Source organism: Trachurus japonicus, chromosome 24 (genome assembly GCF_045865225.1).
Source record: "Trachurus japonicus isolate A0001 chromosome 24, Traja_1.0".
Classification (NCBI taxonomy): domain Eukaryota; kingdom Metazoa; phylum Chordata; class Actinopteri; order Carangiformes; family Carangidae; genus Trachurus; species Trachurus japonicus.
Window position 1 is genome coordinate 27840117 of NC_140930.1, and position 26959 is coordinate 27867075.

At 43.3% G+C, this 26959-nt stretch overlaps 1 protein-coding gene across 15 annotated transcripts in view; it reads left to right on the forward strand.

Moving 5' to 3' along the window:
* The window catches only part of LOC146962131 (neurexin-3b), a 310390-nt gene that overhangs the window by 47891 nt on the left and 235540 nt on the right, over positions 1 to 26959 (forward strand). For all 15 annotated transcript variants that reach the window (XM_085771304.1, XM_085771299.1, XM_085771291.1 and 12 more), the window contains exon 4: positions 25942 to 26243. In XM_085771304.1, the coding sequence (XP_085627430.1) occupies positions 25942 to 26243 (302 nt within the window). The remainder of the gene's footprint in view (positions 1 to 25941; positions 26244 to 26959) is intronic.

Below are 26959 nucleotides of genomic sequence, written 5' to 3' on the forward strand. Positions count from 1 at the left end.
TGATGCAACTTAAAGAGATCCTAAGAAAAAACGGATTAATCCTCCCACTTGCCCCCCCTGTTGGAGATGTGTTTTTTTCCTTTTCAAGGGCAGCTGATGGGTCGAGCGTTTACATAACTGACCAGTGAGTGCTCCTTGTTGGCAGGTCTTCAAAGAAAAGATGAGACCTTCTCTCTGGGGGAACCCGATCCACCAGCCCTCTCCTCTTCAGGCTGCACTGGCTGCCAGGGAAAGCTTTAGTCTATGTGTGTGTGTCTGTGGAACAGGCGTAAGGCACAAGTGCACATACTAGGCTTTTGTGCTTGGTGTGTTCACAGTATGAACTGGGTTTTGACGGAGTCACCACATGGCTCAGTTGGCTGTGTTTTCCAGAACGAATTAAGCTCAACATGCATCAGTTTCTATGAACAGCATCATTGCTGATAACAACATTCGTCTTGTTATGTGTAGTATAGCATAATAGTGGCTGTAGGGATGATAATTCCAGGAGCTGCAGCACTGTTGGCACAAATTGAAATAAATTGAAATAGATTGTTATAAAAGTTTCCATTCCCTGGTCTACAGAGGACGAAGCCTAAAGACTGAAGTGATCTTGACTTTTCCTTTAGCAGCACAACGAAGTTGACATTTCTGAAATATCTTGATAAATATTTAATGCACTGTCTCAAAAGTTGCTCCAGACACTCAATTCTGGTGATCTCCTGACTCCCCCGCCGCCCCATCATCAGATTCCAATTCACTTTTTTCAAATACTTTGCTTTATGACTCACAAAAACCTTGCAATACTAATGATGATGCTTTTAACCTTAAGTGTGCTTTGTGTGTGGTGCCAATTCACATGCTAGCACAGTAAACGAAGGTAGTGACCATTAAACATTATTATTCCTGCTGAATATCAGCGTGTTAGCACTGTCACCACGAGCAGCCTTAGCACTTAGCTCAAAGTGAGAGTGTGCTTAAGTACAGCCTCCCAGAGCTGCTATGGCCCCAGACTCTTAGAGTTATTAATATGTGACCTAAACCACAGTCTTTCTCCAACCATTAGTGTGAAGGGTTTCATTAGCCCAAACATAACCACACATGGGACTTAGAGCTTTAGTGTCAAAGTATACTTCACTTTTTTTTTTACCGCACTGATATTCTCCCTGTGAAATTATGAAGTGCACGGACCACAAAAACTAATCACTTCCACCACTGGGAAAAATGCTGCAAGTGAACATAATCCAGTGGCAAACATGACTGGCAAAACAAATTAGTAGTGTATGCATGTAATTTATAGGAGACAGGTTTGCAGATGAACAATGAAAAAAAAAAATGCTGCTAGTCATCACATTCTTCCACTAATTTCACATAAAATGTGAGGAAATCTAATCTGAATTTTTGGAATACAATTGCCAAGTTAAATCACACATCCATCCACGAACAATTAGCATAAAACTCATTTCATTTTTCATTTCATTGTGAGTTTAATTCCACTTTGTCACAGCAGCAGCAGCAGCAGCAGCAGCAGCAGCAGCAGCAGCAGCAGCAGCAGCAGTGGCTCCTGAATGGGTCCAGCTGGTGCAGAGTGACTGAAGCCTTGTCCATGGTGCTGAAGCGTTACAGAGACTCACTCATCCCCCACACTCTGGAGCTGACCGTGGTGCTGAAACAACACATCCACCACTAAAAAAAACAAAACAAAGATTAAAGCCCCTGCAGAACATATGACAATACTTTCATCAACAAAGTAGACAGACAACAGGAAAAAAAAAAATCAAAAGTGAAATGTTGCACAGCGGGAGGCTCCTATCAATATTCTCCAATATTGAATAACAAGCGCAACTGTGTGAACAAGTTTTGCCAGAGGCTTTTTTTCTGGTTCCCTCAGCAGAGAAAATGTGTCAGCAGCCTTGTTCTCTAAACATTTTTGCCGGCCCTTGTTCCTTATGGACCTTCTGCAGGAAATACTGTTGGTGCTGAGAGCGCGTTGTGAAGTGTTGGTTTTTAAAGGTGGCCTATTTTACCTCGTTTTTCTCTAACGTTCAAAGCAGCTTCGAGGATGTGCTTGAACGTATGTGTGTGTGTGTGTGTGTGTGTGTGTCTGCTCTCGGGTGGGGGAGCTAACCTCAGGAAATTTTTCCAGTTGAAAAGTTGTCAGAGTTTGTCACAAGCAACAAGAAGCAACACGGGAAGGTACAAATGATGTAAACTGTAAAAGCAGCTCTGATGCTTCAGATTTTAATGTAAAGTCACGCACACTAGTCATCCTTTCACTGCGGGCTAATAACGGCGCTGCAGCTCTCAGTGCACATCAAATGTCAGGCCAGCGCTGAGAGCGCTCTGGAGGCCTCTGTTCTACATCTAATGCAACATTTCCACCACATGCAGCCTGTTTCCTCCTCCTCCTCCTCCTCCTCCTCCTCCTCCTCCTCCTCCTCCTCCTCCTCCTCCTCCTCCACACACGAGCACAAGCAGACAACACATTTATGACTTCCCGGTCCTGGCTTTTGTGACTTAGTGATACATAACGCAGCCTTTGCCCTATTGCCTAGAAATCCCCTCACAGCTTTCCTGCACAATCACCCTTTACAATTTATCTCGACGTACTCTCAATCGCCCTTTCTTGTAGAATCCCCTGCGCTTAATTTAAACTGTCTCTTCTGTCCTTTCCCTCTCAGCAGTATTTTACTATCTGGAGTAAGAAAGAGAGATAGATTGTGGGCCTTAAATTATCCCTGCTCTACATTGGCTCTGAAGACTCTGAAGCAGTGTGGGTGGACTGATTTTATGAGTGCGATGATGGTTTGACGTGGCATAATCCTCTTTCACTGATCTCCCCTCGTCCATCTGCTCTATCTCCATCCCTCTCTCCTCTCCTCTCCTCTCTCTCACCCCTTCCATCTATCCATCCACACACATGTGGACACACTCCCAGATGCACATACACAAAAAAAATATAAGCACATAAATACACACGTACTGTACATATGCGCAGCATTCATCAGATTAGGTTTAGATGTTCTCTGCTGGCCTGTGGTGTCTGTGCAAAGTAATCGCAGGTCAGAGCAGATTTCCATCCCTCTCCCCCTCCGTCAGCACCCCTCTATCCTCTCATGTCTCCCCGCCATCTCTCCCACTGCAGCAAAACATTTACAAAATAACACAAGGAGCTGGTATTAGAAAATAGACTTTCTGTCTCTTACAGTCGTGTGCCACTTTTTTTTCCTCTCTTTTTTTTTTAAACATCTGCGGAGAGATTGTATCACTTTGCCTTTTTGGGGGATAATCCTATCCAGCGCTGAACAACACAAGCAGTCGCAGAAGAAGACCAGAACACCGAGAACATGTAATTTGTTTGACAAGTGGAACACTTGGTTTTCTGGTTATATTTCTGGTTGTGTGGCAGGGGCTCTTTTCTTTTCTAAAAGACAGCCGAGGATATCCTCTTTCACCCTGCTTAAATTGGACCCAGAGTGCCTTGGTGTAATTTGATGTGTTATGTGTGAATGAATATAAACCGAGGGGCCACGTTTGCCGCGATTATGAATTTTCAGCAGAAAGTCAGTTTTTATAGACGTAATTTTCTTTGAAGTTATAATTCTGCAATCTTAAAGGGAATTCATTTTTTTTCTTGCACGTTCATGATCATTAGTATTTCATGCATCACCACTGTTTGGTCTGATTCCTTTCGACCTGGATAGAATTTGAAATGACTAAAATATGAGTGTGTTGGCACAGGCCTTTATGTGTATGTGTGTGTTTTTTTTCTCATGCTAGAGTTTGCATTGCCTCTCTCCATTTCACACTCTGCCTCCACTCGCTCACCTTTGATGGTTCCTTTGGCAATTTTTTCCCTTTGTCTCTCATCTCCTCCCTTCTCTTAATCTTTTTTCCCTTTCTCCTGGCTTTTATCTTTCCTCTGTTTCCCTTCATCTTCCTTTCTCTTAGCCTCCCTTCTCACCATTTTCACTCTGCACCCCCCCTCTCCTCCTCCTCTCCTCCTCTCCTTTCCCTTCTCCCTCCTTCCCTCTCTCTCTCTCCTTGCCATAGCAGTGGGTGTACTAAGCAGGGATTAGGCGTGATTGAAGTGCTGACGTGAGAGTTCTTCCGCCGGGGCCTCTTATCCTCTGCAGTCCCCCAGAGAGACCTCTCATTGCTGGGCTTCACTGGCAGGTTGGGCCTGGCCTCTCCAAGGACTCCCCATGGAAATAGCCTCTCTTCATGCCTCCATGCCTTATCCCCAATAGCCTTAGTGCCTTTCCCTGATAGATGTGTGGCTTGGCCCTGATAGAGCTCTCTGCCTGTCAAGCCTTGCTTTTTTTATTTTTTATTTTTATTAATTTATTTATTTTTTAAAAAGAGTGAGTGCCCTTCTTGCTACTGTATCAAAGCCTGGGCTCTTTTTGAGAGGACCTGTCATGGTCTCCTCTGCCACCGTCCTCCTCTCCCGGCTGACACTTTTTCGGCATGACGGTCCATAGTATCTGCTGTGCCTCACGGCTTAGATGGGGCAAATGAACTGGCTCAGCCCACATAGCTGTCCCCCAGTCAGATGATCAAAGGAGTCGCCACCAGTTGAGTTTTGATTTTTTGGGGCGACGCCCGGTTCGCCCGCCGTTGTCACATTTTATGATCGAGCTGGAAAAGGTCAGAACGCTTTCCTCTCGTGAGGCGTATTCTCACATCGCTCGGCAACTGTAACAGATGTGAATACAAATTATGGAGCAAAGCAGATGTCAAGGAGTCTTGGCGGGGGTTTTTTTTTTGGAGGGAGGGTGCGGGGGGGCTGTGCCAGTCACTTCCCACGACCTAAATCTTCATTACATTCTCATTCGTCTTCCATCCACTGCTGCACTGACGGTGATTAACACATAAAAGAGTGAGAGAGATGTGTGATATGGCGTGCACTCAGCATATTGTGTGCTTTATCCCCCCCACCACTACCACCACCACCTGACTTGGATTCTGCAAGAGAGTAGGTCTTTGAAGTCGAGCTGTTGAAAAGAAAAAGAGGGGAACAAGAGAAAAAGACTACTATATGCAGAATGTAGCGTTGCCCTCAGGACATTCGGGAATATTCATGGCACCGCTTGTTTCAAGTTTGTTGATTTAGCCAGTATTTGATTTTTCCCCCCTCTTTGCTTTTCTTTTCTTGGCAGTGTTTTTACACTGCTTGTGTTTGCTCAAGAAAACGCTGTGATTACCTCTTTAGCCCCGGATACGACCCTCTTCCTAATTTCCACGCCGAGCAGGATTCTCTGCAAATTACAACACCGAGTTTTTGACATTTTCAGCTGCAGCCGTTTCTCTTCTGAACCCTCTTCTCTGAGTTGTGAAGTATTTGGAAGTAAAAGGGCAGTGAAGTTTTGACTTGTCTTCTCTGCAACATACTGTATACCTGAACAGCGTAATGACAGGGAATGGCAGAGCCTCAATAAACTTATACAGTAATCCTTTCTCCAGATTGCATGCTTATGCTCCATATGCATGATTATGCTGGCAATACCCTCCACACAACACTGTATTTTCAAGGCTGAGATATTCCACTGTAACAAAGGGATGAGAAAAAAGGAAGATTCTGATGTTCAGTAAATATTAATGTGCTCTCAGATTTCAGCCTGGTGTACATCTATTACATGTTCACTGGCTTGGCTTTGGTTTGCAGCTCTAACATCTATTACACACACTGAAATTAATGGATAATAAAAAATGGTGAGGAATAATACTTTTTTTTTCTTTCTATCCTGCTCTGGGATCCAGGTTCAAGTTCTATTTCACACAGGCTTTACCCTGACAGGTTTCCTTTGGCTCAGCCGCTCATTACCTCAGCACTCTGACGTTTGTATGCATATACTCAGCCAGTGAAGCCCATAAAAGACACGTTGACCCACTGCTCTTTAATGCCTCTGCCTGTCTTCACACATTAACCCTTTGAACCTGATTGGTCCACTCCTTCTACTCTAGAGTAATAACTTGATTCTGAGCACATAGACACACTGCTATAATCAGTTGGACGTACCCTTTGCAAGGATATGAGTCATGTCCACTCCTTATAGAGGTTTATTCCAATCCAAACCAAAGTCGTACAAATAGCGAATCCAGCATGACTTTTTATGTTGCAGGTTTTACAAACTTAAAAAAAGGTTAAAAACAAAAAAAAAGAGAGCTCACTATCTCATTACAATCCCTGCCTGCAGCCTAAAAGTAAAATAGGGAGTGTTGCTCCAAAAGTCAAATAAAAGTCAGTAAAAGAATTACAACACACTGACAAGGACTAATATTATGCTTGGGTTTATGCCACCAACAGACTGTTATTAAGTCTCATAATGTCATGTTTTAATAATGTAATATGTTCAGCACGGTTCTTATGTTCACTGAACTGTGAAAATCTCCTCTATCCATATATGGATATTTGTCCTTGTGGAGCCATGAGGAGGTTTAACGCAGTCCCTGCTGGAGGACAGCTCCTCTGTTCGCCTCCTTGACGAGCAGGAGGAGGTGATGGACAGGGACGCTGCAGGAAAAGAATCCCCGGACCTCGGGTTACTAACAAGGCGAATGGCTGCAGAGCAGAGACCAGAGAGGAGGTCTGACCATGAATCTAGCATGATGTGACTGCAGGATGAACCTCTCTGGCTCTATACTTATGTGGGCGTGCGTTAAATGCCACATCACAGACTGGAACCGAGCTAATCGCCGCATTGTGTGGCTGTATAGTCGACTTCTAAACGCCCTTTCCCTTCTCCGTCTCACTCCCCTCGCTGTTGATTCTCAGGGCAGGAGGGAACGTATGGCACTTATTACAAGTTAATGGATCATAAATTGAAACGGAAAGTTCTATAAAAGAGCTCCATTCATATGCGCAAACACACACACGCACACACACTGAGGTTTTCTTCTGACCTCGGTATTCCTCATTTGTTATGCCCAGCCTTTGCCTGGTTTGAGGTCATCTTTTATGAATTACTGGTCTAAATTTATGGTCTAATAAGTTTTTGAGCGTTTACGTGGTGTTCTGCCCTGCGTGTCCTCCACTGTGAAGTGCAAAAATAGGAGTCAACCTCTGGAGTTTTTACTTAATGGGCCGCTGCTATCTACCAGTTACACTCTGCATGGTGAGGTCATCTTGGCTGCGGTTTGGGAGAGTGTGTTTTTGTGCGCGTATGAATGACGTATATGTCCGGCCTCTGTCTATGCAAACCTCCAGAGATAGTTGAAAGCATAAAGTCTGAGCACACACAGCTGGGTTCTGTCAATTTTTATTTATTTTTTTCCCCCATTTTGCTATCGTTTGGATTTGATTATTTCATCATGGCACAGGGTGAAAATATTTGATATACAATATTTCAGCCCTGTGAGTTTGCAGATTGTTTATCTCGGTGCAGTCCTGGGGAAAATTAAAGCTGAAGCAGAGATAACCCCGGCCGACTTGGGTAACAGTAGCTTCCATTGTAGAAGCCGCAGCCTCCTGATTCCTCAACCACATCAGATTAAATGTGTCACCATGAATAATTACAAATCAAGCGTGTTCATCGTGGCAATTCAGCAAATTTCCCTCTTCTCATCTCACCACTGCTCATTAATGTTTCAGATGTAACACACTGTGGACAAAGTGTTTGACTAAATACCAAGGAACACACAGATACACAAATGTGCAATAAACATGCATCACTAGGCTCAGTACTCCTCTAATGGCGGCTCCATGAGCCCGCTGTAATACTCTAAATGGCCCCTTCTGAGGTTTAGCTGCAGCATTTTGTTGGTTTGTGTCTTTGTTCCTCTTGTTTTTTCCTTTTTTTTTCTTTTCTTTTTATCATATTTTATTTCCATCCTCCTCCTCGGCCAGTATCCTCGGTGTAAATGAGCTCCTCGTCACCACCGGCTCTACAGAGACACTTAAACAAACCATCAGGATCATCACTCATCATCACCATCACTATCATCATCTCTCTTATGCGCTCACCCAGATAATGAAACGATGGATGTGTGTGTGTGTGTGTGTGTGTGTGTGGTTATTTACCAGCCGTGCTCTCCCACCACATGGCCTTTGTGGCACGACAGCCAATTTAAAAAAATCAGTGAAGTGGGAGGGAGGTGATCAGGAATGATGCAGCAAAGCTAAAAAACCACTGATGTATGATTTAAACCAAAGGTGGTTTATATCCACTGAATCTGAAAGTCGTGTGTCACATTGTCTTAACGGGATAGTTCAACATTTTGGCAAATTGGCCCATAATCGCTAGTCATAGCAGTAGGTTGGTTACCTTTATTTGTCGGTGCAAGCTATTTTTAGAATCGCCAAGCGCAGCCACGACCTGCTCAGAGGCTCATGGGATTTCTTGGTTTCCCTCATCAAACTGATCAAATACACAATCCAACAACTCCAAAACGCTCTGGTGGACAAGTTGTGAACTGCACATTCACCACGCTATGAGATAATAACACAACGTTACAAGACAGAGCCGTTTTAGAGGGAAATTCATGCAAAACCACTGGTGCGCGTTGCCTTTAGGGACATTTTTTCAGCAAGCAGCCTCTGTATTTACCTTGAAAACAACTCTGTCTCGTAATGGTCCATTATTATATCATAGTGTGGATGTGCAGGTCGCAGCTTGTCCACGAGAGCATTTTGGAGGTTTTGGATTGTGTATTTGATGAGTTTAATGAGGGAAACCAAGAAATCCCATTAGCCTCTGTAGTGTAGCTCTGAGCAGCTCATGGCTGTGCTCGGCGGTTCTAAAAATTGCTTACACCGACAAATAAAGGTAACAAACCTACTGCTATGACTATAGGGATTATGGCAATGGGCCAATTTGCCAAAATGTTGAACTATCCCTTTAACTGCATCATTTTCAGCCACCACACACACACACACACACATACAGCCTCTTGTACTAAAACCCACCTGGGCTTCAGCTCCTCTTCCATCTGGAGCAGCCTCTGGTGTAGTGCAACAGTCACACACTCCTCACCAGTTCTAACTGGCCAAACACATATGCACAGACACACACATTCGCACAGTCTCCAGAAATAGACGTTTGTGATAGCCTGCAGTGGTGGAGCTGACCACTCTACCATACAGCCAGCTGTCCCACAGGAATTGGCATTTACTTAGATTGGTCCCCACTACACACATACACACACACACACACACACACACACACACACACACACACACATATAACTATTGCAGCAGTTATTTTTTCCACCTCTCTGATGTGTTTCTTCCTCCTGTGTTTGACTTTAAGGAGAATGAAACAAACAGAAAGACGTGTATGTAGATCTGGGTGGCGGAGAAATCTACACCATAATAACACTGCACCTACTGTGCAGAGTTTTATAAAAGAGGAAGAAAGTGTTTTTGAAATGTTTTTTTATAGAAACAGGAACTGTGCTTGAAGCCTCTTGTTGGCCCATTGCAGACATAATGCACAGCCGACGTCAGCCAACACTGTGCTGATGAGTTTGTATTCCACTCAGAGGTGGGAACTAGCACGACAGGCTAACCCGCTTCCACTTGGATCATGGAGAAGCTTATCTTAGATGTATGTTATTTTCCATTATTTCTACACCTGCTTAGTCACTGACAGCTTCAGCACATTCAGTGCTGCTTTTGTCCTGCACACACAGGAACAGGAGAGTAGAGTAGGCTAGGCAAAAAAAAAAAAAAAAGTTCAGTCCGTAGTCTGTTTTATTTCAAAAGCCCTGTGCCCATACTGTGCTGTAGATAACAATGGGTTTCATTAGTACCAGTGCTGCTGCAGATGGGAGTTCTCCACTGCTGGAGTCGTAAGCCCTTTACTCCAGAACCCACCGACTAACTCCTGTTTTATATTTAGCCAGTGGTGTTCGATAGTAAAATACACTTTCATTTTTCTCACACAGGCAGAATAAAAGTGAAAGTATGCAGATTTTTCATTCAAAATAGTGAACTACATGCATTTGGAAACATGTTATAAACAGTTTGTCAGTTTAATCAAGACTTAATGGACCTTTAAACACCAGTAAATGTTTATTTTTTTTATTTTTTTTATTTTTTACTTAATTTAATTAAATAATTTTGTTTAAATTTAGTTTCTGCAATTACCAAATAAACACACATGTTAAAACAAACCCAAAATATATTTACTTGATTAATTTTCACTTAAGTTCAACTTCAGATAATTGTGATTCTTAGTTACTCATGGTACTTCAAGATGATTTAAATTACAAAAATAAACAGTCAATTTAAATAGTAATTGGGTTATTTTTCTTTTATTAGATGGATTCTGACACAAAAGCTATAAAATGACTCATCAGTTGCATAAATTTCTGGAACCAGCCTAAATTTGTTGATGCAACGTCCTTAACACAATGAAAATAGGGCACACAAGTCCATGAGGTGTTCACTTGTGTGTTATCCAACCAGCAGTAAGCCTCCTGGCGTTTGTTCCGCTCTCCTTGTATTTTGAAGGGTCCCGAGGGAGAGAGAGCAGGGTGAAATGGAGGGGGGGTTGGTGGTGGTGGCGTGTGCTGGCGAGGGAGGGAGGGACGACAAAGGGGATGCTTTTAGAGTAGCAGACCTAATAAAGCACCTTTTTCTCCTATTTGATAAAGCAAAAGGGAGGAAGATGGAGAGTGAGTGTGACAGAGGGACAGAGAGCGGGAGGGAGGGAGGGAGGGAGGGGGGAGAGGAGGGCTGCACTCAGAGGGAGGCAGATTTGTCAAGCTCAACATGGGTCTGTGCTTTCACTATAAGACCTGTCCTCACATCATCTGCACTTTACAAAAGTATAAAGTCATACCACCTTAACTTAATTGTCTCAATATGTCTGAGTCCATGCCAGAGGGAATTCTTCTCGCTTCCTGTCTCTTTGCGACTCTTAGTCTCGCTCCTGTTCTCTGTCGCTCCTCTCTGCACGTACTCATCCTTTCAGAGTGCTGATTTATCCCTTCATCTCCAGAGTGTCATTGAAGAGAGCCATTTGGATCTACAGACTAATAACCGTCGCAGAGATGGAGAGGGGATAATGTTATTGACTTCCAAGCTAGACAGCAGCCTGCCCTCTGTGTGTGTGTGTAGCTATTGGTGTGTGTGTGTACAGTACAGTCATCCTCACTTGTCTATATAGTACCTGTGTAAGTATATGAGCATCCACGCATGCTTTTCCACCTTAGGGACGTTGTTCTCTCACAAACAGAGGAACCAACCCAGCTGCTATTGTATTAAGTCACTTAGTTCTTGCTGTACTGCCCTACAAAGGCAAAGTGCAGTACCTGCATTTTTTCTTTTTTCTTTTTTTTGACAAATCAAAAGTGTGGCATATTCTCTTCAATCTGGTAGAAAATGATATTGGTGCTGCTAAAATTCCCAGAGTTATTGGGCTTTTTATTTTGCTGTCCATCCAAGAAACACTGTGAAACCAAGGCAAAGTGCAGTATCTACAAAAAGTACTGTACTCCCTACATTCTATATTGGAGTAAAACCAAGGCAAAGTGCCGTATCTGTAGCTAACCCAAAGTGCAGTATCTGCACCAAAACCAAGGCAAAAGTGCAGTATCTGCCATAAAACGGTCAAAATTGGTCAGAAAGACAAACTACAAAATACATTTAGTTCAGTCCACCTTTAGTTATTCATAATTTGATGCTTAAACCTGACAATGAAAAACACAAAACGCTGTTTTTCTCAGTTGGGCATTTTTATAGACACTGCACTTTGCCTTTGTAGGGCAGTGTAGACAAATGTTCTCGGTGCATGTCACGATATTTGTCCTGGGCATCCTCCTGGATGTTGTGTGTAGGTGTGTGAGCGTGCATGCTGCAAGGATGAGGGGGAAAAAAAACATTGCATTCCCATTTGCTAGGCGAACAGTCAGTGGTGCTGCTCTAACAAGCTTGGATTAGCATAGTTATAGAAACTGTGGGCAGACCTTGCTCCACAAATAGTAAATACCACTTTCCTCAATGATAGTAATTCTGTACTTACCTCAGCATGTCAGGATCAGTGGATTTGATTGCACAAAACAGGATTTGGAAAAGCAGCTGGCATTTGTTTTCCATAAAACACACCCACGCATATTCACTTATTTTAATGTTTTGAAACATGCATGATCCTGGCATGCACACAGTGGCTCAGTGTGTGCAGAGAAGCTTACGCAGAAAACATATGCAGCCTTGATTTAACTTCACGAGAGGGGATGCATGATGGTTGAGATGACTCCATGAGACTGCAGACATGTGAGTCAATCCCTGCTCCCTCCCCAGGGAGAGGCAGTGGATCCTTCCTGCTAATTTTAGAAAGCTGCGAGGAGGTCTGGGGGAAAAGCTGGAGCCGCTGAGTTTCAGTTTAACCAAACCAAACTTTGGAGGCGAGGAGGCTTAACTCCCCTCCTCCACCACCTCACCCCGGCATGACGTACGAGCAGAGAGAGAATGAAAGAGAGAGAGGTGAAGAGAGCATAATCCGGGGTGAAAAAAAAGTAGAAGAAAAGAGATGCATGCAGGCACACAGCAGGCCCCGGCCCCGAGAATCAGTGTTTTCTGCCACGTGATGGAAGATGTGCATGTGAGTGCGTGCTTGTTTGAACTGTGTGATTAGTGTGGCTGTTTGTCGCCAGCATATGCTGAGATTACCCCCCCCACCACCACCACCACCACCACCACCTTCCCCTGAACCGACATTTGTGTTTGCGCGTATCCTCTTATTTATGTGTTTGTGTACCGAGGCGCAGACTGTGTAGATACCCCTTTATGATCCCTGCATCACACCTTGTTTATTTGCATGTGTAAAGTTTGCAATCAGCCCTGCAGTTAAAGCTAAAAGGGAAAGAAAAAAAAAAAAAAGAAGCAAGAGAAAGGTGAGAGTAATCCATCGTTACTCTTATCTTCTGGAGGAGCACATCGTTGCAAATGCCTGCACACGCTCTTAACACGCGCGCGCACACTCTCTCTCGCACGCACAGAGTGAGAGTCACATATTGTTTTGGCTACAGGCTACAACTGGTTCTAGCTGGATTTAAAGCTACAGCGCTTTTTTTTTTTTCTCCTTCATTTTGCTAAGCTCAGTGTTGAATACGTTTCCCTGAGTCGTCTGCAGCTTTATCCCCGACTCTCTCTCTCTCTCTTGCTATCCAAGAAATAAATATTGGACTCAGTTCCTGCATCATCCAGCGGGGTCCTGACGTCTGAGACCACTTACCCCCGTCAAGTGAAGGGGAAAGTGTAGATTTGAATAAGAGACGGGATGCTCTTCTCTCCTCTCTTGTCCGTCACGGCGCCATAAACTGATTTACACACCATTTAAGTGGACGATAATGTAACCTAACTGCTGTTCACCTCCATCTTAAAACAGCACTCGATGCGATTGGCTGTTGAGATGAGGTCATAGTTCAAGCCAGAGGGGGGGGGTGCTTGTCGTTAACAGCCTTTGGCACCCAGCCCCACCTGCCCCTCCTCCTCACCATCTAGATTATATTGGCTTTAAGGGCTCTTTCACGGTGAGTCATGTTTATTTCATTGTCCCTTTTATGGCACCGCTGTTCCCCTTTTAACCCCTTGCCTCCCTGCACGCAGCTAAATGTTCTGCCAGTACACAGGAGAGTAAGTTATAGAGGTAATAAATATTAGATGGCCTCAGCTTCGAGTAGGAATGTGTGCTAATCTGTTTCAAGTGGAGGAGAGGGACTTTGCTTCTCTCCCGCTCTCATTAGTTCATGATTTCTGCTTGGATTCACTGCATTATTTTAAACAAAGTCAAACAAATCTAAATGATATAATGTTTTTAAAAACTGCTGGACAAAAAAAAAGGACAAACAAGCTATCTGCCTCAGCCGGCCATAGCCCTTCACTTCCAACTGTAACGCAGCCTGAAAAAACAAACTAAGACATATTTTTCACAAATTGTTAACACATCAGATATTACTGTATGTCAGTGACTGATTGCTTTCACAGTATAGGTTGACACATGATGTCATTCATCGTGTAAAAATAATAAAAACATACATAGGGCTTTACATTTGAATCACTATATTACCAAAATCACAATATGCTCAAATGAAAATTGCACTTGCAGCAATTTTTTGATAAATGTTTTGCAAATTAAAGTCAAAATAACAAAAATAAGCCTTGCTGTGTTACAGAGGTGCCCTTGAGTATAAATGATATCCTCCAGGTGTAAAGGAACATCCTTGCTAGCACAAGCCCCAACAAAAATCACATTCATTGTTTTACTTGAAATGCAAAAAACACCATTCCAACCAAAATCAGCAACTCAAAAAATAATCCGTGAAATAATGATGTATTTTTGCATATTGTTCCGCCCTAATTACATCTACCTAACTTCTAGCTCTTGAATCTTGGGTATACCCTGGTGTCACATTTATAGTTTAAACGGGCACTTAATGTTATTTTATCTTAACTGCACATATTAGCTTCAATACATAAACTTAAACGCGGTTGAGATCTTCTTTAAGTAGGAAATGAAAAACCTTCACTCCAACCATGCAGTGGTAATTACAAATATGAATATAATATTGGCTCTCATATCTCCCATGTGGCATCTAGACAAATTTAGAAACTGTGTCACCATAAGCCATAAACAAACCAAGGAACCCATGAAATCCATGTAAATGCACAATTAATCTCTTATACAGTTAGACCTACACATGAAAAGAGAATACTTCATTAGGATTCTGAAAGTGGCAGTGGTCACTGTAACATGACAGAGCAAACACAAAAACATGAACATGACTCAGCTGTGTGCGAATGATAAAGATGTATGCTTACAGTATAGAATGAAACACTGTCCCTTATTCTAAGATATATAATACATGTGTTACTGCAGATGGAGTTTAACTTAAAAGCTTGTGTTAATTGCTTTTTTGCTGTTGCTCCTCCGGCATGTGTGGGTGGAGAGCAGCTGTATGGCATACTGAAGTTTCATCAAACTCAACAGCTAAGTAGCTGATAAAGTATTGGACACATCAATTGTAAAAAAATAAAAAATAAAAAATAAAAAATAAAAAATAAAGCTGAACTTGAAAATAACTTGCAATAGCTCTCTGCATAAATGGCATCAACACATACATTTTGTTTCCCTCTGAGCTGTTTGCTGATGGTGTCTCAGGCTGAAACGGCGTATGCCACCAAAAATAATGATAAAGGTAACATGCAGCTTCATGCTCCATGTCTCTATCCACAGGCAGTGTGTGAACTGACAGAGACTGATGTGGTGGGGTGGAGGCATGGTCGGGCTTCTGACAGGAGAGATAATAGCCAATAAGGCAACGCCACTCTGGATGACTGACAGGCTCCAGGGAAGGCCTCGCCGGCCCACAGCCCTGATCCATCCAACTAGCCTCCTCTCAACACTATAACAAACACACACAAGTGTACACACAGATACACAAAGATGCTTGTTTATACATGCATGCTTGCGCACACAGACATACAAACCATTCACATTACTGACGGGTTGTTTACTAGTCGGTGAATGCTCACGGTAAATTAGGTGGCTCGTCCAGCACTATGCCCACAAACACATCCATTCTATGTGGCTTAAAGTAATTAAATGATTTGGATCGCAAACAGAAAAACAAATTTTATGGTAAAACACGTAACGTGTCAGACAGAGGGGGATGAGAACAAATAACTCACAAACCCACACAGATGCTGAGTGATGCGAGTCCATCAAGGCACCGCTCTGCAGTAAGGTGGAGAATGTGAAACTGATACAATGCTCTCTGCTGTCACTTCCCATTTCGGCTCGGGATGGCAGCTGTCAGGCTGACGCAATGGCCAGCGTTCAGGAGACACACTGTCAAAGATCGTTTGATTGTTGACAGAAATGATACGGACCGCGAATGACTCCATAATATAGTAATCCATAGTTACATCCGTTTAAAAAGGGAAACCACTCAAGGATCGGTGGATGCTGTGTCCACACTCCACAGCAGAGTCATTCAGTCAGTATGTGACAGTATAAACACACACAGGGAGATAAAAACAAGGACAAAACCAACTACATGTGAAGTTTTAGCTGTGTTTTCAAGCTGAGCATGTTGCACATTAGCTCATGGAGAAGCTTCAGATCTTCCCTCCTCCTGCAGTCATGATGGATTCCTCTCATAAGCGGCTACTAAAAACAAGTTCTTCACTGCTTTAAATTTTTAATCATTCCGCTTGACCTCCTGTTGCTAAAGAAAATAGAGTGACTGGCTGAGGAATATGAACTTGATCATTTCCTTGTGTCTCACAAATCCCATATTAAAAAAAAAGAAAAGAAAAAAGAAAGAAAAAAGAAGCAAAGCTGACACTTAGCCAGCTAAGTAATGGGAGCAGATGTGACTGCATGTTTTAATGGTTTTTAGTCAGGTCCCCACAATCCTCCAGGGTCAGCGCTGTGTGCAAAGTTCTCCACCTAAAAACAAGATACAAACCTGCTACATTAGTGTATTGGGGAAGATTAAGGATAATTAGCTCACATTTCTTGACAGCAGAACAGAATGAGCACACTGCAAAAAACTAACAAACTAAAATATACAGAATGAAATTAAAAAAGAAAGAAAATGATCAGGGCAAAGAGAACAATATAGACAAAAAATTACCTTATTACATGATTCATATTTATCATGAAATCAAACAACAGAGGTTCACTGAGTGCATTATGTAAATTGCACAATTTCTGTTTTTACATACAGTACAGAGTTTTTTCTTTTGTTGTAGATTCTCATATGAAAGCTGACAGCACAAACACACTGAGGCAAGTCACTAATCAAAGAGAATCCTCTCTGAATTCACAAGTAATTCGAGTTTACATATTAATCTCATCATGTCTTGTTTAATGTACTGCTGGTCATTGTTACTACAGTGTTTGCTGTTACTTTACCGCATGTAATTCTTCACATGGGATAGTTTGTGTTTTTTGAAGCATGGGGTGTGGGTGTGGGTGTGGGTGTATGTGGGGGTGGTTGTGCATAGTCGGACTCGGTACATCACCTGCTTTAGGTCCTGAGCAACAGACAAGCAGCCACTACAGTCACAGAGTCAGTCCTGGTTGATACTCCAGCCAAAACCATTGTTGCAGTATTTCAATATTCATTTTAAATTTTCATTGTTTGCGCTCCGGCTTCCTCATTAGCAGGCTGAACCTGAATACTGTTATACAAACATTTATACTTCTTCTTTTGAATATGTATTTCCTGCATTTCCTTTTCTGATTCTCAATTTTACAGGTATTTTGTTTGGTATATTCTTTATTGGGCCCCAGCCTTTTAGCACAGCCTCAGGAGTATGTCACGCTGCATTTCACTGCGCCCGCTGAATAAGAATGTGACAAGTAAACCGGTGAATCTTTGAAATCTTAATGACTCTTGTAACTGCAGCCTGACTACATGTTTTGAAATGTCTTATGCATTTCTTTTTTCGACATCGCTACATTTTTTCTTTTTCTTTTTTTTTTACTTCTTCTCGGGGCTGGGTGATCTTTCACAGTTCCCATTACTGAGCCTTTTGAGTCCTCGCAGGAAAACTGCAGAGATCAGTCCCACTACTGATTGCATAATTGGCTGCTGCTTTTCATAAATCAGATGCTAATTACATGCAGATTGCGGGAGCAAATAGAAAGGTTTTCACGGACAAATCTGGCCTTCAATGCACACTCTGATGGATTACATACTGTATTTCAAGCAGGTTTCAAGTCTGTGAACGTGTTTCAGTAGCTCCCCTTACTTTCTCTTTGAGAGGATCAGTAAGAGACTCGTCTGAGATGCAGCTCTCTCCCCTGTGTGTTTTCAAACATTGCATGTACCTCTACTTAATTGTCCGGTATTGGTAATGGGAGTGCAGTCACCACATCTCTGCCTCACTCTGTCTCTCTCTCCTTTGCAAACTCATCCTCTACCCCCACCTCTTCACTCCAGTCTTCGCTCCGCACAATTGCCTCAGTTGATGGGATTGGTCCTCAGGCACCTGCCCCCATTCGTCAGACACCCTCCATCCCTCCATCGTTCACTCTCACTCTCACCACCACCACCACCCCAACCCCCGCCCCACACACCCCCTGCTGTCAGTCCAAACCTCATCACTCACTCCACGGAGACTCTTACTATCAGCAGCCAATAAGGAGCTTCGGCAGCACACCACATACACACACGCATCCAAACATGCTGAAAAACAAAGTGACAGCGACTAGCTTGTCGCAGCCAGAGGGAAGCCTCGGGCCATGTCCACATTAATGCAGATGCATTTTAAAATTACATTTACCTTTTTCCAAAGTTTTACAGATCATTATCAGGTCATTTTCTCGGGCTGAAGGGTGAAAACAGCTGCTCGCTGCAGCTGTGAGCAAGATTGATGAGAGCAGCGAGACCAAACCAAAACACTGAGTCTCTGGACCGTAAAACCAAGACAATGAATTCGAAGATGCTCAAATGCTCCGTAGAGTTGTGGGAAACTGCAGAGCTGGCAGTAATTTTGACATGCTAAACTTACCTGAGGGTATGATTTGGAAAAACTCTAAAAGTCCAACTCAGATACTCACTAATTAATGGCTGACCCACTCACAAGCATGATAACATACGAGTCTTAACATATCTCACCTTGGAGGCGCTGCTGAGGGAGATCTAAAACCATCGCTAATCTATTGTGTATATTTGAGATATCTTGTATGGACAGTTTGATGAGAAGTTACTGCTGAGGAAAAGGTCTTGGAAGTGAGTCAGTTCATCCTCTGAGGACAATGAATATGCAGAGTAATTATTATTCAAATACAGAGTTTTCATTCTATCAGATAAAGAAGCAAAGCGTCTGACCAGCAGAAACTGTGACCTCACTGTCGAAAACAGTTATAGACATCAACAGACAGTATGGAATAATGGCCATTGTTATATTTAAAGGGACATTGTGTTACTTCTCCTGTTATCTATTCACAAAAATGTTGTTATTAATCAGTAATCCCCCCCATCAACAAACTGAAGTGTTCCTTTCAGCTCTGAATTTGCCGTTCATATCATTCATATCTCCATGGAGCGGGTAAGCTCGGTGCTGGCTGCCATGTCGTGTCGCCATGTTTTCACGTTCAGTGGCAGCGTGACGGTAGGAAACCACGGAAACTCAGCGGAGACACCGGAGCTGTCGGCTCAGATGGAGGTGGCGTCTGTGAAAAGTCACCGTGGTAACGCAGTGAGGAGGAATGGAGCGTTACTCTGATGCTGCATTCACCTGCAGTCGGGCAGACGGCCGTCTGTAACAAACCAGATTTCATTTTAACGTTGGTCAGGTAAACAATACGACATCACCATGACAACATATTGTCACATGTTTTGTTTTGCCTCGTGCTGACGGACCACTTGTTTACATAGAGGCTTGTTTATGCCGTTACGTCTGCCGTCTGCCCAATTTCACGTGAATGCAGCATGAAAAATACGATTGAGTTGCTTGTGATATACAACCGCAACACTAGAGGGGAGTAATTCCTACACAATGTACCTTTAAGTGTTGATCTGTGAAGGTCGAAGTGCAGAAGTCAAGTTTTCAAGTCTTGGAAAATAATGTCCAGACGACAGCAGAGAACTCAACTGAGTAGCAGCAGGAGGAAAAGCAAACTAATATCTGTTGATCCTTACAATCACAATCACCCTGCGAGCTGTAAGCTGAGCTGGAGTTCTCCCTGAAGTCTTACACCGGCCACTTTGAAGAGGCTACAGAGCCTGTTTTTGTTAAGTAGAGTCAAATTAAAATTGAATCAATATTGCTATAAAAGTTCACATCATTTCAGATGAGACGATAAAAGAGCACATCAGAAAGTGCTGGCCTCACAGACAGCAGTGCCATCCCTGAAGCCAAACAAGCTGCATGGCTAAAAACATCCACACCAATTTGTTGACCCGCTCTCTTTGCACATCTATTAATAAGATCACTGTCCCACTGAGGATAATCAAAGTGTAATATACTAATATACCGTAGAAGCTGTCCACCTTGCTTTCTTGATAATGAATCATACTCCCAATCCCAGTGAAGACATTTTTTTGCTGCTGTTTGAACATTTTGAAGTTGAGAAGGGTTTACTTTATTTATGTATTTATAAATATTGCAACAAAAAAGCCACTACTACAAGTAATGATGGAGTGTGAACATCTCGGTGCAGTGTGTTTCTCAGCTGGCGGTCTTTCAAGAATCTTTGAAATCACGATTCTTAGACGCTAATTAAACCGTCCGTCGCTGGGGATTCTACTGTTGCAGAAATGATCTTGGGAGTCTAAGGAAGGACACTATGAGAGAGAGTTGGGTTTGCGGTGAGGTGAAGGGCGAGAAAGCGAGAGTGGGATTTGTGGGGGATGTGTGCTGTGTTATCAGGTGTAGTAATAAGCTATACTAATGCCACAAGCCACAGGGACCACTCTTCAGTGCTAGTCCTAACACACAGTGTCACTTTGTTTCTCTGGAGAGCCATTGGAAGTGCCTCTGTCTCTCTTTCCCTCCATCTGCCACTCTCGCTCTCCTGCTCTGTCTCTCGCCTCCTCTCCGTCTCCCAAACTCTATCTACTTTTTTTCCCCCTCTCTCTCTCTCTTTCTCCCTCGCGGTCTCTGCTTCCATCTCTGGCTTCCTTTTGTTCTAGACTCTTTTGCTTCCTCGGTGTCACTTCTGTTTACGTTCATCTCTCTCTTTGTCTCTGCCTTTGTCACTCTTCCCTCCTCAGTCTGTGTGCGCAGACATCCAAGCCTCAGACAGGTCGTCCGCCGTGGCTTCACAAGGTTACGTGAAACACGAGATAAGAAAATAAAGTGTCAGGGGTGACAATTCGCTTCAACCTCTTAGATATGTCATACAGCATCTTGAAAGTTGTCATGAAGAGGACAAATTCAGCATGGGTTATATATATCTATGTATATGTTTTTGACAGGAAAATGAATCCCTGAGAAATCCTACGTACACAACTCTCTGCTCCTCTTTTTCATTCTGGGTTGAATGTAATTGTTCCTATACAGTATGTTGGTAGTATTTGGCCAGTTAAATTACCCAGCAACACATTCCCCCAAATCTCCCTTCAGCATAAGCCTGTCTGACAGAGCAGCCTGCCTTTGAAGAGAGACATCACCCATGATGCTCCACATTCATCTGACACGTGATGGCTCGCCATTGAGCTTTGAGCTAGCCGGTAGCACGGTTAGCATTAGCTTCATGTCAGGAAGCGGCGGAGCACATTGTTCACGTTTGGCTGCGTCAGGCTAACCGCGCCGCCTGGACTGTGATTAGCAAAAAAATAAAAAATGATGCTGATTTCTCACTTCATGAGGAGGGAACCACAAAGACAGGAAGCGAGAGGGGCGGGGTGGGGGGGTGAGGGTGCGATGGAGCGTGGATGGTTGTTAAATGCATTGTGTAGGATGACACCACAACCTTGAATGGCTTCTGTTCCCGGGGGCGTGTCACACACAAACACTGGCGGCTAAAAGCGCAACTGAGCTTTCTATGTTTAGGTCTGGAACTTCAGGCTTGTTTATCTGCAGATGTAGCGCAAACATGCATTTGATGTGTTGGATGTCAGCACGGATTGCGTTCACTTCACCAGAGAAAAGTCTCCCTGGGACTAGCGCTAGCGCCGGGCTAGCCTCGGTGTGCACTCAGGCTTATGGGCTTGGCAGCCTTACAGCTGTATAACGTCTCCAGCTAAAGTCAGTGTTTTGCCTCGATAATCACAATGCCTCCTGTCTCTAATCCTATCATTAAACTCATCTGATTTCTCTTTATGTCTTTTAAGTCTTTTGCCTCCCATAGTGATTAGTGGCAGTTTATTATCCTGCAGTGATCTTAAGAAGGGCAAAGATTGTGCACCGGAGCTCTGTAAAGGTGACAGCGCTCCCAGCTCAAAGGCCCCCGAGGGGTCAGACCGGAGAGCAGGCTCAGGCAGCATGGGTGTGTGAAGGGGAGGGATGGAGGGAGGGAAGGGGAGCAGAGGAGAACGGGAGATGGTAATGAAGGAGCTAATTGCTTCCAGTGGATTTTGAAATCGAACCCCAGCCCCCAGTGCATGGAGGAGGCAGCACGCAAATGGAATATTGATGACCACGGCGAAAATAAGGGAAAATGACCCTGCGATATGATCAATATGAAAGCCACAGATCTGTGCAGGACATGTCTCAACAGGCAATACATTTCCCCTGGTTTTTATGGATCCGTATACACTTACCACCGGTTTAATATTGCTGAGGTGCACAAATATTGCATTATATCAATTTGCTCTCTCTATTATTCATAGGAACAATGTTATGTTGATAGTCCTTACAGCTCCACAGAAACTTTGTAATTACATTATTGTACTTACTACATATAGGGGTAGTCAAACATCCCACAGAGGAGTAGCCTAACCATATGTGGGGTAAAATGATATGATAAATTGTTATAATTGTCATAATGTTAGAAAGGGAAAGTTAAGCAGAAAAGAGCGAACTTGGGTGCTATTTATTCTCCAATCCCAACATCCAGTTTTGAAAGGCTTTATGGATCTTCAATAAAACTGAATGGGTTTTAGCTGTAAAAAAAAAAGTGAAATGCCTATTAGTACAAAATGTCCAAAATCTATATGATTCAACCACAAATACATTAGCTACATTGCTTATCCTATAGGGTTGCAGAGGGGCTGGAGCCGATCATAACTGACATTGGGGGCAGGGAACACGTTGCACGATTCTGCAGTCCATCACTGGACCGACATCCAGAGACAAACATTCAGTCACGCTCAGATTCACACCTACAGGCGCCATGGTTAGCATCATGCACGTGTCTCTGGACAGCAGGAAGAAGCCAGAGCGCCCAGAGGGAAACCTCCGACAGAAAGAACCAGGAGACCAGTTCACATATACCTGAAATTGGCTACAATGTGACTATCAAATTAATTATAATTTTTGTGTGTGTGAATAAAAGGGATGATGATGAAAGAACCCAGGTTGTCACCAGGCTCTTCATACAGAGAGGAGAACTATCCATTCACTCGAATTTTGTCTGTATTCTGGTTCTGGTCTAGAAAGCGGATCCAAAGTGTTCACCAAAATAAAACTTATAACATAGACAATAACTTGTAATACAGTTAAATACAATAAAAGAAAAAGGTTAACTAAATGGCACTCGGATTTTCTTGTAAATTATATTATTTAAATTAAAAGGTTTCACAGCATTTTTTTTAGCTTGGTGCTTTTATTTTGACGGAAAGGCCTGTCTCTCTCGCCCTGGTTCCAGTTGCTTCACTAAACGACCCCAGACTAGGTTAGAAACGAGAATCTATACCTGCTGTGATGGTGTTAACCACTGCACCACTGTGCGCCTATGTCTGTACATTATAATAATAATATAATAATAATCAGTAGCTGTTATTGGACCAAAGTGTTGCACTTACTGACATTGCTACAACATAACTGTGGAATTTAGTGTGGCTGGAAAGGAAGCTACACCAGCACCAGTCCATTCTCTTACACAGGTTTACAGGTTACTGCTCTTGAACTCCAACATACATTATTTCACGCATCATCCAGCACTTAGTAAACAGCCACTAATGGTTTTGTTTGCACTTTGCACCTTTATAATAATGATGTGAGCAGGAATCCTCAGATAGACAAACTAATTAGAGCATGCTGATGAGATGAGAGGGGGGCGGTTACCATGACAATAACCTTACTACCTTGGGACAGGTGAGAGCACACAAGATCAGATGTCTGGAGTGGATCTGAGCGATCGCCATGCTGCATGCCTGAAAACGCAGCTGCGATACAAAGAGGAGAGCCGCCTCCTTTGTGGCGTTTTTAGCTTTTTAAACGACAAGTCTGTTTTTAAAAGACGTCAATTTCTTTAATAAATAAGTTTGAATTATTTCAAAGATGCCACGGGGATCGTTTCGTCTGGGAAAATAAGAAAAGAAATGACTTTCATATGCAGGAATGAGTCTCACAAAGACAGTCAGCCATCTACCCACATTTGCCTGTCATTTGCCATCAGGCATATGGAAGGGGCCTCCAGGCAGAGAAGCTACAGAGGGCCCGGCCCCCCCTTGCCTTTATAGCATCTACATTTTCAACAGAACATGGGTCAGAGCCAACTGCTTCCAGGTTTCTCTGGTGCTCCAGGACTCCCCAGGGTTTGGGCCCCTACTGGTCCAGATGTACAATGAAGCCAACTAGAGCAAAAAGCTGGAAAGCCATTTCATTATAGGCACTGATGTAACAACACTGTGGATATATAAATCAATATTTTATTAATCATCTGAAAGAGCATTTCTTGGGGGGAAAAAATGACGCTAGTAGAATTGATGGAACTGCCATGCCACTTATTGTTTTTCTTCAGTACTTACAGAACTATCATTTCACGTTTGATGTCTGCGACAATTGTTGAAGAACAATTTTATATGGATACACAATCGACAGGCTTCTCCATGCAGTGAATGCCGGTGTAATTTCTTAGATCAGATGCATGAAATCAGAGGAGATGGAGAGGATTTTTGATTCTCGAATGTATATTCTGCTGCCTCTCTGGGTTGCGCTGTCTCAGTGGTAATAATGGGTTTCTATTTATTCCTCTGGCACATGGATGAGGGCTTTCACGGGGCCTTTGTTGCCTTGCATACCATTTCCTCTTGTCTCTGTGTGTTGCGCAAAGACATGAGTTTGATGCCGAGGGGAGAATTTCTCCATGACCGGAATCAGCACCCCATCATCCCGCAGCCTCACTCCACTTTCCTTTTGTTTCTCTCTCACTATTCTAACCCCCCCCCCCCTCCTCTCCTCCTACTGCAGCTTTCTGCCAGCTCCACAACACTGCTCCCTCATGTTTACATATAGCCTGATCCAAAACAACAGTCTGAAGCTTTACAGCCTGCAGCCCTTGTGCTCTCTCTCCCTCTCACTCTCTCCATTTTCTCTTCTGTCTCTTCAGTCTTCTCGTTTGTGCTTTTTCTCCTTTCACTCGTGGTTTTCTCTGTGAACACGCACAAGAAAAAGCAGTATGCAGAGGAAATGAAATGACACACTGAAACTGGCATTGTTGGCAGGTAATGATGTAGTTGCTGCTCCCAAGGGCCCCGGCGGTTCGCTGGTTTGGTCTGATCTCGGGACGTTTTTCTCAAGGTTGTCTTAAATTCTTGGAGAACGAACCTTTGCGTCGTAGTCCGACTTGACATATCAGTGTGTGTGACCTTGTCTCTAATGCACCCGCCCCCTCTCCACCCTCCAAGACCCAAGCTGACCAAACCACCTTTTATAAGGCAGGAGGTGACGGGTCAATTATTCCATCACAGATCATAAGGAAACACAACTCCTCTGATCCACTCCTTTCTTGTAGAGTCTTCATTTTCCCCCCTGACACAGCGCTCACGTTCTGTCTCGAGCTGTCTCACCTTACTCTCCGCGTTGATGTAAAAAATGGGCTCAGGAAGTCACTTTGCAACGGCGGAGTGATATAAAACTGTGGAATCGGGCTAAGTTTGATTTATGCGTACCATTAGTGGGGAATAGTGTTCCATCATAAGTAGTCTGTCTGTCTAGAGGCTGTATGTGTAACCTAAACCCACGGTCGTACAGATAGGATTTTATGATCTGAACTGAATGATGGGATTATCATAGTTGTAATTATGGTGAGCAGTGTGTGTGTGTGTGTGTGTGTGTGTGTGGTTGCTGGATGTAACCTTCTCTGCAGCGTGTAGCAGTTCTCGCATTTACTGGAGCTGTTTCATGATTGATGCAGGCACCAACATGGATGCTAAGCTCGTCTGATGTATAAAAGATTCTACAATAAAAACGGAAGAATGAATGTCACAGTGATGCATAAAACTCTATATTTTGAGAGACAGGTTACGAATCATTAGTGTAGCAATGCAACAGCAGGCTCGCCCGCTACAAATATGCCGGATGCACATGTGTGATCTCGTAACTTCACACCTTAAAGTAACAAACTAATAATTCCTTTTTTTTTTCTTTTTCCCTCTCTGTCATTTCAGCGAGGGAGGAGAACGTGGCCACCTTCCGCGGCTCGGAGTACTTCTGCTACGACCTGTCACAGAACCCCATCCAGAGCAGCAGCGACGAGATCACGCTGTCCTTCAAAACCTGGCAACGCAACGGCCTCCTCCTCCACACGGGGAAATCCGCCGACTATGTCAACCTGGCGCTAAAAGACGGGGCGGTGTCGCTCGTCATCAATCTGGGCTCCGGGGCCTTTGAGGCCATCGTTGAGCCAGTCAATGGAAAATTCAATGACAACTCCTGGCACGACATCAAAGTGACACGCAACCTGAGACAGGTAATCGGGGGTAGCAGTGATGGACGGAGTTTGGAGACAGGTGGATGTTTTTTTTTTTGTTTGTTTGTTTGGTTTTTCTTTCCGCTGTAGATTAGCTGCTTCCAAGAGCTTTTGAGAGAGAGCTGGCGTTAAGAATGTCACCTTGTTCTGATTGGTTGTCATTCCATCGCCACAGTTCAGAAACATTGTTGAACTAGATCTCATAATTTCTTCAGTTGTTCTGTATGCTATATTTCTCATTTAATCTCATTGTTAAATTGTTTTGTTCTTCTCAGTGAACAAGTGAAAAAGGGCAAAGCAGTTCTTCAGCATGTGATTGATAGTTGAGGAAAGGTTCCATTATGCTGGGTGTCTTCTTCGCTCCTGTTTATCAGCACACGGAACTTCAATTAAAGCTATCTGATAACGACATTTCGCTTCACGTTCACCTAAGTTGACACCTCTATCAGGAGCTGTTGCTGTCTCCTCGCTTTCACACTGTTTTTGCGCTTTATGTAAAACGAAGACTTAAAAGTGAAGCAGAGAGAGAGCGTGTTATTTTCCTTTGAGCCATCCATTAGCAGTATTTATAGCTCAGATGATCATGATGCTTTCTCAAGACAGAGATACATTTCCATCAAAGATGTGCACTGGATGTGCATGAGCAGAATTTGTTATTTGAAGGATACCTGTTTTTACTTAATGTAATTGAAGCTTGTATTGCTGTTGGGCGGAGC